General features: G+C 44.3%; 2 protein-coding genes across 4 annotated transcripts in view; one reads left to right on the forward strand and one right to left on the reverse strand.

Annotated features, from left to right (window-relative positions):
• The window catches only part of tmem204 (transmembrane protein 204), a 49,524-nt gene extending 35,510 nt beyond the window's left edge, over positions 1–14,014 (forward strand). For 2 of the 3 annotated variants that reach the window (XM_038820739.1, XM_038820740.1), the window contains exon 4: positions 12,827–13,056. In XM_038820739.1, coding sequence (XP_038676667.1) covers positions 12,827–13,056 — 230 coding nt within the window. Of the gene's footprint in view, positions 1–12,826 lie in introns of all 3 variants that reach the window. The other variant, XM_038820741.1, reaches the window with a different exon arrangement.
• ift140 (intraflagellar transport 140 homolog (Chlamydomonas)) overlaps positions 1–17,797 on the reverse strand; it is a 174,426-nt gene that overhangs the window by 87,002 nt on the left and 69,627 nt on the right. The gene's annotated exons all lie outside the window — the stretch shown is intronic.

Genomic DNA, 17,797 nt, shown 5'->3' on the forward strand with positions numbered 1-17,797 from the left:
GGGACAGCGGAGTATAACTGGACCTGGGAATCAGAGCTCTGGGACAGTGGGGTATAACTGGACATGGGAATCAGAGCTCTGGGACAGTGGGGTATAACTGGACCTGGGAATCAGAGCTCTGGGACAGTGGGGTATAACTGGACATGGGAATCAGAGCTCTGGGACAGTGGGGTATAACTGGACCTGGGAATCAGAGCTCTGGGACAACGGGGTATAACTGGACCTGGGAATCAGGGCTCTGGGACAGTGGGGTATAACTGGACCTAGGAATCAGAGCTCTGGGACAGCGGGGTATAACTGGACCTAGGAATCAGAGCTCTGGGACAGTGAGGTACAGTTGAAGTTGGTAAATCAGTGCTATTGGAGTTTGTGAAATTACTTCTTAGAATTGATTGCATGAGCTTTTACAATTAGCTGGTTGATTAGTTGCTAATCTGCAGCTCTTCTGCCCTCAAATTTCCTTGGCACAGGCTCCTTTCAGTATATGTCCCTAGGCTGTATTTCACCATCCTTGTGACAATCTTTAAACAGCAGGAAGGAAATTGCCACAATCCACCGGCAGGTTCCCATATCACACAGCTAAAAGCTCACAATCCACTGTGGACAAACCGGATGGGATAAATGTTATTAGACAAAAATAATCTTTCCAGATTTAATTTGAACTAAGAGAATATGGAGGGGTTTATTTGAATTATGCATAAACACACACAGCCACGCATCACAAACTCTAAATTAAAGATTTAAAGTATCAGTGTAAAAAAACTGCTGCACAGATTGAGTATTATGATTATATATATATCAGACATACAAAATGCAATTATATTCAATAACTAGTCACACACGGTGAGGAGTAAAATGCAGAGCAAGGCACAGCAGTTAATCCACTTGCTTCAGTAGTTTACTTATGTGTAAAACACAACATGTTGAAATGTGGGTGTGGAGAGAGAGGGGGAAGAACAGTGTAAGAGAGCTGGAGTAGAGAAAGGGAGATGTTTGGAGAGGGGAAGAGGTGGGCTTGGAAAGGGAGAGGACAGAGATGGGTGTAGAGCAGGGGTGGGCAAACTACGGCCCGCGGGCCGCATGTGGCCCGCCAAAGGCCTTTATGCGGCCCACCAAGTCATTTAAAAAAAAATTTTTTTTTTTTTTTAAGGTTAATGGGGGGTGCTGTTGGGTTACTTACTGGTATAGGGTGGATACGTTGACTTGAGTAGGGTGATCATTGCTCGGCACAACATCGAGGGCCGAAGGGCCTGTTCTGTGCTGTACTGTTCTATGTTCTATATGAGGCGCCCAGAATCATAACCGGGTGAAGTAATTATTTTACTTAATATACTATGCGGCCCTTTAAAATTGTGAATTTCTGAATGTGGCCCTTGCACGGAAAAGTTTGCCCACACCTGGTGTAGAGTGAGGTGGGGGGTTACAATTACGCACTGTAATGTCCATATACCTTCAGTGCGGAAGGATGCCATTTGGCCCATTGAGTCTGCACAGCCCTCCGAAAGAGCGTGCTACCCAAGGCCCACTCCCCTACCCTAATATGCCGCATGGTAACACAGTGGTTAGCACTGCTGCTTCACAGCTCCAGGGTCCCAGGTTCGATTCCCAGCTTGGGTCACAGTGTGTGTGGAGTCAGCATATTCTCCCCGTGTCTGCGTGGGTTTCCTCCGGGTGCTCTGGTTTCCTCCCACAGTCCACAGATGTGCAGGTTAGGTGGATTGGCCGTGATAAATTGCCCTTAGTGCCCAAAAAGGTTCTACTGGGTTACGGAGATAGGTTGGAGGTGTGGGCTTAAGTAGGCTGCTCTTTCCAAGGGCTGGTTCAGACCCGATGGGCCGAATGCCCTCCTTCTGCACTGTAAATTCTATGATCCCCGCAATCCCACCTAACCTGCACATCTTTGGACACAGAGGGGCAATTTAGCATGGTCAATCCACCTAACCTGCACAGCTTTGTACTGTGGGAGGAGACCAGAGCACCCGGAGGAAAACCACGCAGACAAGGGGAGAACTTCCAAACTCCACACATACGGTAACCCAAGGCCAGAATCGACCCTGGCACTGTGTGGTAGCAGTACTAACCACTGTGCCACCATGTTGCCCAGAGGAGGAGGTGGGCATGGAAAATGAGAGGCAAGCGTGGAGAGAGAGGTGGGTTTGGAGAGTGAGATGAAGAAAGTTGGGTGGTACATCTGAAATCATGGTGTCAGTTTGCACACAGACGTTGATGGTACTTGTTCAACATCCAGTACTGGATGAGTAGAAATTTCCTCCAAGTATATATTGGGAAGACAGAAGCCATCGTCTTCAGTCTCTCAAAAATTCCGTTCCCTCAGTACTGATTTATGCATCTGTCTGAGGCTTAAAACGACTGTTTTGCAGTATTGTCGTCACAAATTATCCCAAGTTCCAACCACATATCATTTCACCTGACTTCCACCTTGCCTCAGCATACCTACTGCTCAAACCCTCATCTGTGCCTCTGTGATCACCAGACCAGATACAACATAAAAGTGCCTTAGGGCATTTTATCACATTAAATGTACTATCTAAATGCAAGTTGTCATTGACAGAGATGTGAGTGAGGGGGTCTAGGGAGGGAGAGATGTGGGGATGGGGTCCTTGGAGAGTTTGCTTGGATCTAATAGAGGGCAAATAGCAAAGTCAGGTCAAAGGACGTTTAACCCGACACCAATGTGGTGGTAGGAATTCTTGCCTGGTTTTGTTCTACATGCATCAAGAAAACATCATGCACCTGCTATATTGCGTAGAGTCTGGTCAGTCAATCTCCAATGTCTAGCAGCCAAAACCACACATAATTTCTGTAAGGTAACATGTTTACAGAAGTGGGACCAAGTGAAAACCCGGGGAACAAATGTACCAAATGTTTTGCGAGGCAAAAACTGGTATCTTCTATAGAACAGGAAACTTGAATTTGCTCTTCAAATGAAAGTTAAACAGCCCGTTCTCCCACTCCATTATCTGCTTCCTTCCACAGTGGGGAGGACTATAAGATGCTGTATCTTGAAGGGTGGGAAATGAGGTTAAATAATCATTACTCACTCAGCACAAAAACTAAAATAGGCTTCGGCAGTGTGACATATTTCACCTTTCATTTAAAATGAGAGTTCAAAGGAATTATGATAAATTTCAGTGTTTTTTCAGTCCTGATAAGCCGGTTGCAGGCTGCATCAGTGAGAAGAAATGGCATGGGTTGGTTTTTTGAGAAGCTGCATTCCCCATTTATCTAGAGACATGCAGATACAGTGCTAACTCAACTCACTTCCAACAAGAGAAAAGTTTCTGCTCGTGATACAATCCAAATATTGGGCTCATAAATTGATTATTGGTTTGATTTGATTTATTGAAAATAATCATGGTGGCAGATGTGGAATTGCGATGATAATGCAAATCAAATAAGTACTCATTCATAACATTGTTCCAAATGAAAAATAGTCACTGATAAATTCAATAGGGAATTCAGGAGAAACATATTTACTCAGATAGTGGTGAAAATGTGGAACTCATTACCATATGGAGTGGTTGAACTAGATAGGCAGAAGGAGGAGAAAGCAATAGAAGAAAATGCTGGACATAGTTATATTATGAATGGTGGAGGAGCCTTGTGTGGAGCAGAAATACCAACATAGACCTGTTGGGCTGAATTACCTGCTTTTGTGTTGTACATTCTATGTCCATAAGTCCCTAACTAAATTAAAGGCAAATTGTGTTTAACTCACTTTGAGTTTTTTTTGAAGAGGGGAGGTGTGATTTAGTGGTATTGTCACTAGATTGGTGATCCAGAGACCCAGTGTTCGAATCCTGCCACGGCAGATGATTGAAATTGAATCCAATAAATATCTCTTCATTAAAGATATTAACAGGGAAAGACGGGGCAGATAAAGGAAATGGAGATCCTAAATCTAGGGGGCATAGTCTAAAAATTAGAGATAGACCATTCAGGAGAGATGTTAGGAAGCACTTCTTGACTCAAAGGGTGGTAGAGGTTTGGAGCTCCCTCCCACAGACAGCAGTTGATGCTAGAACAGTTGTTCAATTTAAATCTGAGATGGATAGATTTTTGTTAGCAAAGATATTAAGGGACAAGGGCCAAAGGAGTTAGCCCACAGATCAGCCATAATCTCATTAAATGGCGGGACAGGCTCGAGGGGCTGAATGGCCTACTCCTGTTCCTATGTCCCCATGTATCCTGAATTAAAAGTCTAATGATGATCATGAAACCATTGTACAAAATCCAGCTGTATCACTAAGGCCCTTTAGGGAAAGAAATCTGAAGTCTTCACTGGTCTGGCATACATGTGACTCTAGATCCACAGAAATGTGGTTCACCAAATGGCCTAGCAAGGCACTCAGTTGTATCAAACCCGTACAAGTCAATAGAAAGGAAAGAAACCGGGGACTTCCTGTGATGGCGGGCGGGAGGCATTGTCGGGGGGGTGACGCCTGGTCCTAAGGGCAGCGGAGGCAGCAAAAGTCGGGCGACAGCACAGGGAGGGTGATGCGACCATCAATTCACTCGAGGCACGATAGGAAGTAAACTGTGGTTTTAATAGACTTACAACTGAGCCTGCCTGCGACCAGAAGAACTGAGGGCAGGCTCACACGGCTGCAGCACTTTATACTTCCGGTAGTGGGAGGAGCCATGGGCGGAGCCGAGGATGGAGCCCTGTACAAGCTCCTCATCTCCCCCTGTGGGCAGAGCCGTGCAACGGCTTATAGACAGAGCCCACAAGGACACAATACTATACAGTGTGAATTATTAAAAGTACATTCACCACAGAGGGGAAATGTCGAAGATCAGCAAAAAAACGTCCGTGAAAGAAAGCGGCTGAAAGTCTGCCGGGGAGTGGAAAGGTCACCATGGGGTCAGTAAAGAAAATGGAGGCTGGAGCACCAGGGGAGGCCGCATTGCTTACGGCTGAAGAAATAACTAAGGTGATGGCCGTGGAAGTCGAGAGGCAGTTTACAAAACACTTGGACGCAATGAGGAAGGAGATGGGGGCGGTTTTGAAAGCGCTGGTGGAGGAGGCGATTACCCCGGTGAGGACGGCGGTGGCGAGCGCAGTGGTGGAGGTGCGGGACCAAGGTGAGGCGCTGAAGGAAGTGGAAGAGACATTACTGCAGAACAGTGATCAACTTACCTCGATGGCGAAAGAGATGCAGAAAGTGATAGAGATCAACAAGGATCTGCGAGGCAAAATGGAAGACCTGGAAAATAGATCCAGGCGACAGAATTTGAGGATTGTGGGGCTGCCCGGAGGAGTGGAAGGACCGAGGCCGACTGAGTATTTTGCCACGATGTTGGCGAAACTATTAGGGGAGGGGGAGGATCCCTCCCGATATGAGCTGGATCGGACTCATCGGTCGTGCAGGCCTGTACCAAAGGCGAGTGAGCCGCCAAGAGTAGTGACTCTGCTTCCGTAGGTACAGTGTAAAGGAGAAGGTCCTGTGTTGGGCTAAGGGTGGTGCAGTGGGCTGGAGCTGGTATACACGTATACCAGGACTTTACGGTGGAGCTGGCGAGAAGGCGGGCTGCCTTCAACCGGGTGAAGAGGGCATTGTACATTAGCAAGGTGGAGTGCGGCTTTGTATCTAGCGAAGCTGAGGGCGACCTACAAGTTCAAGGACTTTTATTTTGGGACGGCGGAAGCAGCGGAGGAGTTTACAAAGGCAGAAGGACTGTGGAAGAATTGAGAAATGGTCATCTACCAATGTAGCCTCATGACTGTATTTTTTCCTCTTTTTTGTTTCACTGCGTGCTGGTGTATGGGCTATAGGAGCCAACGTTGTATATATTTGGGCAAGGGAAGTATTGGGACTTTCAGTCGTAATAGAAAATTGCTTGTTGTCACGAGTAGGCTTCAATGAAGTTACTGTGAAAAGCCCCTAATGAGGGTTCTTTGGTGTGTGGATGTGTATGCGGGGTTTGTGTGCTAAAGGGGACTTCTGGGTTTTTCCTGAGGCTAGGGGGAAAGAGATCCGGGCGGGGGCCTCCACGCTGGCCGTTTTAAGCCGGCCAGTGAACGGGGGCGAGGTGGGGGGCTGCGGCCATCGGAGCCTGGAAGAACAGGGTCCGAGGGTCTAGCCGGGGTGGAAAGTTGGGGGGGGGAAGGAACCGAGGTTGGGGGGTGGGGAGGGATTTTACAAGAGGAAGTGGAGGGGAGGAGTTGGGGGGTGGGGGTTACAACTCTTGGGTGTCATTTATGGTGCTCTTTTGGAGGTTGGATGGTATTGAGTGTCATCGGGGGGGGGGGGGGGGGGCTCTATAGGTTAATGGTGACCATGGGCGATTCCAGACTCCTTTCTCTTTTTCGCCGTTGTTTTTTTTCCCACCGTGGGAGGGTTTGTTTTATTTGATGCATATATTGACAGGTGGGCCATTGATTGGGGTGGTGGGAGGATGGGATCGTTGTTGATGTTAAGGGGATTGACTTTGTATCTGTTACTGTTTACTGCTTGTTGGTCGGTGTAAATTTTGAAGGAAATTGTGAAAATGGAGAATACAAACATTTTTTAAAACAAAGAAAGGAAAGAAACCGGATGGACCACCCAGCAGTGACTCGGACACTGGAAGTGACAATTGCAAATCTAGTCCTGTCGAACGTGCAATGTCCTCCTTAATAACATCTGAGGGCTTGTGCCAAAATTGGGAGAGCTAGTCAAGCAACAGCCTGACATAGACTCACAGAATCATATCTTACAGATAACATCCTAGGCGCCACTATCGCCATCCGTGGGTATGTCCCACCAGCAGGACAGCAGAGGTGGTGGCATAGTGGTATACAGTTGAGAGTGGTATACAGCCCTCATGGCTTCAGGTCAAATATGGACAAGGAAACCTCTTGCTGATCACCACGTACCGTCCACCGTTAGCTGATTAATCAGTACTCCTCCATGTTGAACACCACTTGGAAGAAACACGGACGGTGACAAGGGCACAAAATTTAGTCTGGGGACTTCACTGTCCATCATCAAGAGTGGCTCATTAGCATCACTACTGACCAAGCTCTAAGGAACATAGCTGCTAGAATTCATCTGTGACATGTGGTGAGGGAACCAACAAGAGGAAAAAACATACTAGACCTCATACTCACCAACCTGCCTGCCACAGATGCATCTGTCCATGACAATATTGAGGATGATGTGGAGATGCCAGCCTAGGACTGGGGAGGGCACAGTAAGAAATCTTACAATACCAGGTTAAAGTCCAACAGGCTTGTTTCGAATCACTAGCTTTTAGAGCCCAGCTCCTTCCTCAGGTGAATGAAGAGGTGGGTCCAGAAACACATATATAGACAAAGTCAATGACGCAAGACGATACTTTGAATGTGAGTCTTTTCAGGTAATTAAGTCTTTACAGGTCCAGATGGAGCGACTGGAGAGAGGGATAATCACAGGTTAAAGAGGTGTGAATTGTCTCAAGCCAGGACAGTTGGTCGGATTTTGCAAGCCCAGGCCAGGTGGTGGGGGTTGAATGCAATGCGACATGAATCCAAGGTCCCGCTTGAGGCCGTATTCATGTGTGTGGAACTTGGCTATCAGTTTCTGTTCGGCGATTCTGCGTTTTCGCGCGTCCTGAAGGCCGCCTTGGAGAACACTTACCCGAAGATCAGAGGCTGAATGCCCTTGACTGCTGAAGTGTTCCCCGACTGGAAGATAACATTTCTGCCTGGCGATTGTTGCGCGATGTCTGGTTGAACTCCAAGGGCGAGTTGAGAGTAACTGCCCAGGACATCAAGGCAGCATTTGATCGAGGCATCAAGGAGCATGAGCAAAACTGGAGTTAATTGGAATCGGGGGAAACTCTCCACTGGTTGGAGTCATACCTAGCACGTGAGAGGATGGTTGTGTTCTTGGAGTTCTGTCACCTCAGTCCTGGAACATTACTACAGGAATTCCTCAGGGTAGTGTCCTAGGCCCAACCATCTTCATCAATGACCTTCCTTCCAACAGAGGTGGGGATGTTCACTGATGATTGCACAATGTTCAGCATCATTTGTGACTCCTCAGACACTGAAGCAGTCCACGTGCAAACATAAAGACCTGGACAATATCCAGGCTTGAGCCGAGACATTGCAAATAACATTTGCACCACACAAGTGCCAGGCAATGACCATCGCTAATAAGAGAGAATCAAACCATTGCCCCATAATATTTAATGGTATTACCATCACTGAATCCACGACTGTCAACATCCTGAGGGTTACCATTGACAGAAACTGAACTGGACGAGCAATATTAATACTGTGGCTACAAGAGCAGTTCAGAGATTAGGCATCCTGTGGTGAGTAGTTCACCTCCTGACTCCCCAAATCTTGTCCACTACCTACAAAGGTACAAGTCAGGGGTGTGATGGAATACTCCCCACGTGTCTGGATGAGTGCAACTTCAACACCATCCAGGACAAAGCAGCCTGCTTGATTGGCATCTCTTCCACAAACATTCACTCCCTCCACCAACGATGCACAGTAGCAGCAGTAAGATGCACTGCAGGAACTCACCAGCACCCCTTAGGCAGCACCTTCCAAACGCACAACCACTACCATCTAGAAGAACAAGGGCAGTGGATACATGGGAACACCACCACCTGGACGTTCCCCTCCAAGTCACTCACCGTCCTGACTTGGAAATATATCGCCATTCCTTCAGTGTCGCTGGGTCAAAATACTGGAACTCCCTACCTTACAGCACAGTGGACACCACATGGACTGCAGCAGTTCAAGAAAGCAACTCACCGCCACCTTCTTTTATAATCATCTTTCTCAAGGGCAATTAAGGATGGACACAAATTCTGGCCTAGAAAGGGTTGATGAGCATAATGCGGTTGATGCCACCTATGTAAACCTTCCAAAAGGCATTTCACAAGTTGACACATAATAAGCTTGTACGAAATTTTAAGCCCATGGAATACAAGGACAATGGCAACATGGATATGAAGTTGACAGGAAACGGAGAAGTTTGTGGTCGAATTTTAGATTGCAGGAAGGTATATATTAGGGCTTCCCAGGGATTGGTACTAAGACCACTGCTTTTTTTGATTCATATTAAAGCTCTAGACTTGGGTGTACAGCGCATAATTTCAAAATTTGCAGATGACACAAAACTGGAAAGTATTGTGAACTGTGAGGGTAATGATGGACTTCAAGAGGACATAGCCAGGCTGGTGGAATGAGTCGACACATGGCAGATGACATTTAATGCAGAGAACTGATAAGTGGTATATTTTGGTGGGAAGAACAAAGATAGGAATTAAAAATAAAGGACATAATTCTAAATGAGGTTCAGGAGCAGGGAGAATGTGAGAGATGTGCACAAATTATTGAAGGTGGCAGGACAGATGGAGAAAGTGATTTAAAAAGCTTATGGGGAGGGCTGGGTGTTGTTTATGAAAGCCATGTTGGCTGGGTTTTGTTTTTATTGGTATGTGGTTGTTTATTCTGTTACAATTTATAAAATAAATGCCTCAATAAAATTATTTTTTTAAAAAAGCATAAGGGAAGGGTAGCACGGTGGCGCAGTGGTTTAGCACTACTGCCTCACGGCACCGAAGACCCAGGTTCAATCCAGCCCTGATTCACAGTGTGTGTGGAGTTTGCACGTTCTCCCAGTGTCTGCATGGGTCTCACCCCCACACCCCAAAGATGTGCAGGGTAGGTGGACTGGCCACACTAAATTGCCCCTTAATTGGAAAACAAATAATTGGGTCCTCTAAATTTATTTGATTTGATTTTTCATAGAATTTACAGTGCAGAAGGAGGCCGTTTGGCCCATCGAGTCTGCATCGGCTCTTGGAAAGAGCACCCTACCCAAGGTCAACACCTCCACCCTATCCCCATTACCCAGTAACCCCACACAACACTAAGGGCAATTTTGGACACTAAGCGCAATTTATCATGGCCAATCCACCTAACCTGCACATCTTTGGACTGTGGGAGGAAACCGGAGTACCCGGAGGAAACCCACGCACACATAGGGAGGATGTGCAAATTCCGCACAGACAGTGACCCAAGCCGGAATCGAACCTGGGACCCTGGAGCTGTGAAGCAATTGTGCTATCCATAATGCTACCGTGCTGCCCTTTTTGATTTTGATTTGATTTGATTTACTGTCACATGTACCGAAATACAGTGAAAAGTATTTTTCTGCGGCCGAGGGAACGTACACAGTACATACATAGTAGACAAAGGAATAATCAACAAACAGTGATTGGTTACATAATGGATCAAGGAGTTTATGGCATAGAGTACAAAAGCAAGGATGTTATGATGAAACCTTATAAAACACTGGTTAGGAAAAAGGTATATGAAATCCTGGGTTTTAGAAATCGGCAGTATGAAGTATAAATGGAGTGCTGTGTCCAATTCTGAGACTGCACTTTAGGAAGAATGTGAAGGCATTTAAGAGGGCCAAGAAAAGGTTTTGCCGAATGGGTCTGGGGAGGAGATGTGAGATGTTAGTTATGAAGATATTTTGGAGAAAGTGGGGTTATTCGATCTCCTAGGAGATGGTTGAGAGATTTGATAGAAGTGTTCAAAATCATGAAGGATCTGGGCAGAGTACAGAATACATTTTCTCATTGGCAAAATGGTCAAGGATATGAGGACACCGATTTAAAACGATTGGCTGAAGAAATAAGAGAAAAACCTTTATGCAGCCAGTGCTTAGGATCCAGAATACACAGGCTGAGAGTGCGGTGGAGGCAAATTCAATTGTGATTTTCAAAAGGTAATTAGTAAAGTACTTGAAGAGAAAAAATGCAGGGTTAAGGGGAAAGGGTGAGGGAGTAGCTGATTTGCTCTTGCACAGATAAGATGGGCTGAATGGCCTCTGATTATTCAGCTACTTCAGAGGCACTTCCCAACTGCAATACGGCTTTGTTTTTCACTGGATGGTTAGTTATGTAAAATCTGCATTGCTGAGCAAAATTGTCTTTTTGTTCAATCTGACAGCAATGGGCTGCTTCTGTTGTCATGACAAGTTGTCTACCCTGATCTGGTAAGTACAGTCTGACCATATGGTGCTATTAGGATCTGGGAATGTGTATCATTTGTATTTCTCGTTATTGGAGTTCACGCAAAGGGCCTGTGAAGGGAAATGACTCGCCTCAAATGAATAATTTTATTTTGGGCTCTGTGGTGGAAGCTCCAATGTTGGTTTCCTGCCGTCACCTGATGAATAATTGCTCCACTAAGAAACAGCAAAGAGGCTCAGCTCAGTGAATAAAAGGAGGGATGCGTCAATAAATATCCTCACTGGACCACAACCCACACACTACAGGAGGTAGCATATTGGCAAAGAATACTAGCAAGGATTTAGATAATCTAGGGAAAGCCGAGTCACAGAGGAAAGGAAAAGTAAAGACAATTATTGTGATTTCAGATTGACTAGATTGCAACAGAAAATACATAAGAACTTATAATTAAAAGCACAGTTTAGATCTGTGAAAACAATATCTACAACAAGTTCACTTTGAAACTTATCCTCTCACGCCACTGATCTGAAGGTAACTGACTGAGTAATTGGTTGCAAAAAGGCATAATGCTACACCTTTTGTTGATGGCAGTATTAGCCAATGGAAAAGCAACCCATGACTGGCAGAAGCTCCTTTTCTCACCTCCAAGACAAATATGAGCTGGTCAGAGATTATGGAAGTATCTTTCCGCCAAGTTAGAACTCAGCGCAGGCCACACTGAGGCAATATGATCCTTAGCATTCTATTAAGCAGCCTGAGCTGCTTATTGCCATGTAGAGCCTGACTGCTGAAGTGGAAATAGGAGATATATTGGAATAATGGGAGACCATGAGGACTTGTCATGGGAGTCAGTTCCTGTACAGGATACCGGTCAACCAAGAACCAGAATGGGATGACAGTCATCTAAATTAAAGCTCAAGCTTCAATAAGAGAAGACTGGGTTGAAAATGTTCAATAACTGTACAAACCCAAATTGAAATCAGTGGGCAGAGGTATATTAACAATATTTAAGTGATAAAATATGTAATGCAGCACGATTTCCATCAGTTGCACATGGCAATACTGGATGCCAAAAATTCTTGTGTCTATCCTCAACTATTGGCAAGGCGGTGAGCAGCCAGCAGTGATGAGGATATCACAGGATATTTGACTGCCGCACCCTTTAGGCCCCGAACACTCAGGCCACCAGCCACTCTATGCTGAGGTAGGCCTTCATCAGCTGCCGCAGCTGTCCATACCTCCAAGCAGATGCATTCCCCAGCTGAGGTCTGGGAGCCAGACAAAATTACACTGGTACGTCAACGGTTACAGCATTACCCAAGGTCAGGAATGAGCCCCAACTCCACAACAGAAAACTGTTGATGTTGGTAGTGCATGGTTGAAAAAGTAACTGTTTCCATGTTTAAAAAAATATAAAGAGTGCAGAAGACCACATTGGATTCCAACCAAACCAGTGGAGCCAGTGAAAGGGTACAACAGAGACTCACTGGAATGCTAGCAGAAATTAGAGTTTACTGATATGAATATAGGCTTGATAAATTGAATTTTTTAAAATTAAAAGCAGTTTCAGTGAAAGGCTGTTTTTATTGGCTGAGAAATTGGTAATAAGAGAGCAGACTGTGGATCATCACCACAGGAATAAAGAGGGTGGTTCAACATCCATGAAATACATTTTCAAATATAACTGACGAATTAGCAGCAGTTCGGGCACAAAGCAAACAAATGGCTTCCCCAGTGCTGTAATTTCTGATTCTTCTCTAATAGATTGTGCTTGATGGTACAGGTACTTCCTATTCTGATATGCATTGTTATAATTTTTATTTGTTACCATTAGGTTTTGTGTTGGTGATTGGACTGGTGACATTCTACCGAATTGGCCCCTATACTCATCTCTCTTGGTCGTGTTATTTGGACATTGGAGCCTGTCTCCTATCAACACTTTCAGCAGCCATGTTGATCTGGAACATATTACACCGGCGGGAGGATTGCATGACGCCCCGTGTTATTGTTATCCGTCGCTCAAGGCCCCGTTTTGAAAATGACTATGTGGAGTCGCCGTGCTGAGGTGAATCGGAGGAAAGGCCAGCTGATAATCTGCACGTGGGTGAAAACTGCAAGATCTCTGCTTGCTCATGAACTAACTACGTCCCTGCCCAATAGTCAAAATCTGGGGATGGTTGGTGAGGTGAGTGCACTGTGGGGGAGGGAGAAAGGAAGGGTTAGAACTTGAAAACAACAAACAATTTTGATTTGGGTCCCCAGCACATTTTCTGAGGAAAGATATAAATCATGGATTAAATACACCACAATAAAACTGTACAGCCGGACGTAAGCACATTGCACCAGCACCTGGAAGGAACAAATATGTCTCATGTATCTCAGGGTCCTCCACTAGACTCAACGCCACTTCCTGTGATCCAATTCTGAATGGCTTAAGTTGCTCACTTGCTGACAGATTGCTGGTAAATTGCAGTGTCAAGGACAAACAGCACGTTGGTGACAAGGTCTTGTTAGTTCTTGGCCAGGGCATTAGGCTGAGGAACATTAGGAAGTGGGAAAGATGTTCTTCTCCCCCCCCCGGATACGTAACATGTTCAAGCATTTGCTCCTGAGTATCAAGCCTTCATAATGGATGATCAGGTGTCTAGATTGACTAATATTTAAAGGAATATTACTCATCTCTCAAAAAAAAATCTAGGTTTTAATTTAAATCAACTAATTAGATAGGACACAGTATGTATATTATATAACAATAGAATGAAAGAATGGTCAGAATCACTTTTGTTGTCAGCCTCTGACATTAATGACCTCAAAATGCAATGGGACAGATACTATTACTCATTGATGCTAAAATGCACAGGAAACCTACAAGTCAGAAGTTTCTATAAGGTTTTAACAAAGAATTGAACATTAATGGCCAACTGTAAACATCACTGCAATTCACAGCATTTGAGTGGAGTTTAAATAAAGATGTGCACAACCTGTGTCCTTAAAACAGGACCTCTGTAACTCAGTACTTTCAGTTGCTTTCTCAAAGTGTACTAAAATTGCACAGTACTGTATTAAAATTAATGCAAGCTGTACTTGGGTAATGCAGTCAGTTCTGTGATCCTTAGGTAAACATTTTGTCACAACAACCCTCACTGCAATCAATATTCCTGCGACACAATTGAGCAGTTTTTGCCAGCATGGGGCACTGGACATGCTGAGCACAGCTGAAGTTTGTTGTATTTGCTTCAGTGAAATATTCTGGCTCAGTCACAACCCCATCATGAGGTTGGATGTTGTGTGGGGAAGTGGGCAGGATCTTTTTTTAAAAAAATAATTTTTATTCAAATTTTCATAAAATATCAACATCAAAAAGTAAAATAAATCTTTACAAAGAACAGAAAAAAGAAAAAAAAACAGTACCCCCCCTCCCGCGCATATACAAAGGAAGAGGTAAATTAACACCCATCATTCGCACAAACCCCCCCCCCCCCCCCCGTGTATACATAGAGAAAGAAGTAAATCAACGCCCGCCATTAGCATAGAACTACATAGAACTATGCCCGTCCCTTCGGTCCAAAACAACGAAACACCCCCCCCAGGCTGCTGCTGCTGGCCTTTTCCTATCGTTCTGCCAGGAAATCCAGAAATGGCAGCCACCTCCTGAAAAACCCCTGCACTGATCCCCGTAGGGTAAATTTCACCTTCTCTAATTTAAGAAACCCCACCATATCATTGACCCAGGCCTCTATGCTTGGGGGCCTCGCATCCTTCCACTGAAGAAGAATCCTCCGCCGGGCTACTAGGGACGCAAAGGCCAGAACATGGGCAGGATCTACCATAAAAGAGAAGTCGTAGTCAGGATATTCTGGCTACTGTTGGGATTAGCAACTTGGAAGGCCTCTTGCCTACTCCTGGCCTAACATCCTTAAAGGCAACACAGGAACTTAACCACCATTGGCCTACCTTTCTCCAACCCACCAGTCCGAGAGGTGAGTAGGGGACAAGAGCTGTCTTTGAATGCATCACAGGAAAAGCTGCAGAAAAAGGAGGCCGGAACATCCCTTCCCACCTAGCTTTCATGGAAACAGTTGGATGGGCAATTCCAGGATGTGTCTTTGGGAAGGCTCCAGAAACTCCGGGGAAGCTTAAAGCTCAAATATCAATGTGCTTGGAGATCCAGCTTCACAGATCTCTCTCACCTTAGCTCTTGGGAAACAGGTGTTCCTTTAAACTTTTTTCAGGATAATTGGGTCCATTACTCTCCATAATGCACAGCATAACACACGGACTGAAATAGCAAACTTCCAAGTGCTGGAAATAATTTTATTCAGTTGGGTTTTACGATATTGGTAGAATTAGTGCGCTATTTTTTGCCAGTGAAACTTGGAGTTATTGTATTGGTGGTGAACCCTAGAACCCATATTCACTCTACTGTGATGTTTAACACCTCCCTCACATAGTTTGTGCAATGTACCAGCAACAATGTTCTATAGTGAGAAAAAGAAATCATACAAACCAGGTGACTCCAATGTATAAGTCTTCATTTAGAACTTCAAATGAAGACCATCACTACCCATGCCAGACCTGTTAGTCCCAGTATTTCACTAGCATTACTGGTTTCAAAATGCTCTTTCCAGACATAATAGACTTGAAAAAGAATCTGTAACTGCAATTTAAGCAGATACAGTCTGAATATTTCACATAACTTCATCCATTATGTTTTACAGTTTGTGACATCATTGCTTCAGTATCCCACTTCATTCAACTGAACACTGATCAAATTCATACCTGTCAATGGTAGGTTGGAGTGTTCAAATTCATCTGGTTGTTTAACACACAACAGACAGGTGATAGGCCATTTCAGCGCTGTGATATTAAGACACTACATTCAAATAATAAGTATGAGAATGAAAGCTCATTGCATATTTCAGCAAATAGGGACCTTTTCAAATGTGGATTAACCAAACTATATGGAAATACCACAACTTTTGATTTTAATAGGGCCATTCTAATTCCCAAGCTGGTAATATCTTCATTTTTTTTGTTGAATTGAAGTTCCATTTTGTTGTTTATTCTTCATTCCATTTTAAAACAAAAGAGTGTAAACAACTTCAAATTATCAGTAGATGGCACACGTTATTCTAGTATTCCCACACACATCATCACAAACACCAAATACCAGTTCCACCTCGGGAATACTGTGTGAATTTGTCTCCTAACATTGTGTGAAAGTATGTAAGCATCCAATAAAGTTAACACTGGTATTTATAATCTCATCTCATTGAAATGTCTCAAAAGGGCTTCACCTTCAGGGACACATTTTCACCTTCAGTGCTCCTGGAGTGAAACAATGCTTGGGAGCATACACTGAGAACTGAGGTTCACACCTTACACAATTATCCAATCGCCACCACTTGCAATTTCCCCTCCAAGGCACACACCAAGCTGTCTTGGAAATATATCACCATTACTTCATTATTGAGGGAGTCAAGATCCTGTAACTCTCTCCCCGATTCTAGCTGTTTAAGCTGGCTCACCACCACCTTCTCGAGGGCAATTACGGATGGTCAATAAATACTGGTCTTGCCAGCGACTCACACACCACAAGTGAATAAAAAAGTACATTAACAGGAGCATCAATGTTAAAAACAAACCCATGGAAGTGCAGTGGCCATTATATAGGAGGCATGGTTCCTCATCACGAGGAACACATGACTAGACACTCATGCAGCTCATTTATTCTATGAAAAATCCAACTGAGTTAGTTATATACAGCTTTGGTATAAACTCTTCCATGCTGCATGTTTACGTACTTTAATCTACACTGTGAGCTGTCTGACCAACACTAATCAAAACCAGCATCTACCAAGTGCTGTTCTGGGTAATGGTTGCTTTCACTGTTCTGCTATGTTACCAAAAAACCTAAATATATTATATCTGAATTGAGGAATGGTCTAAGACAGCAGGGGTCAAATTGGCTCTTGGGAACTGCCCTTAAATCTGTTATTAACTTAACTGCATGTACTGCAATCTGAAAGCTGTGGGATACAAAAAGTATATTTGATACACAAAACGGTTGCTTCTTCACAGTATTTTATGTTACTTTTTCAAGTGCAGTTACAAGTCTGGTACAGAGTAGCTGTTACTAAAATATTTAGGAACACCTTTGGTTGTTGTTGCTGCATCATCTTAGTTTCTCCTGTGCATTTAATTTAAAATCCATGCATTTCTTTAAATAAAATCTATACAATCAAGTTAATTCTGAGTCCCTATTTACTGCACGACTTTTTCCAGATTTTTCAGAGTGTATTCTGAATAATAAGTTTAATGTACAGTATACACAGGGTAGAATTTTCTGCTCCTGCCTGTGGCAGGAATCTTGGCAGGCAGGGGCACAACATTTGCAGTGATGGCAAAATGGCAGTCTTCTGCCTGCATGAAATTAGTTTGGAATTTTGTTCTCCTGCCTTCGACTGTGGGTTAAAGACAGGTCGAAAAGGTGGGTCGAATTTCCCGATCTATGTCAGGAGCCATATTTGCATTTTATAAATGCACATTAAAATGCCACTGGCCAGAATTACGTTAGGCCTCCAAATTAAGCACCCCACCGGCGGATAATTAAACAATCTGTTTGTCAACTATATACAACTGGCGTGCACCCTGGTGAGCTTCACTTTATCAATAACGGTGAGGTATGTAGATGCTGCTTTCCCTACCGTTCTACTCTTAAGAGCATTACAGTGAGATTTCAGGTGCATGTTTCATAAGCTGTGCCAAGGCTGGGCATGGGAGGCAAGACCAGCAGGGAAGGGGA

Source organism: Scyliorhinus canicula, chromosome 15 (assembly GCF_902713615.1).
Source record: "Scyliorhinus canicula chromosome 15, sScyCan1.1, whole genome shotgun sequence".
Taxonomy (NCBI): Eukaryota; Metazoa; Chordata; class Chondrichthyes; order Carcharhiniformes; family Scyliorhinidae; genus Scyliorhinus; species Scyliorhinus canicula.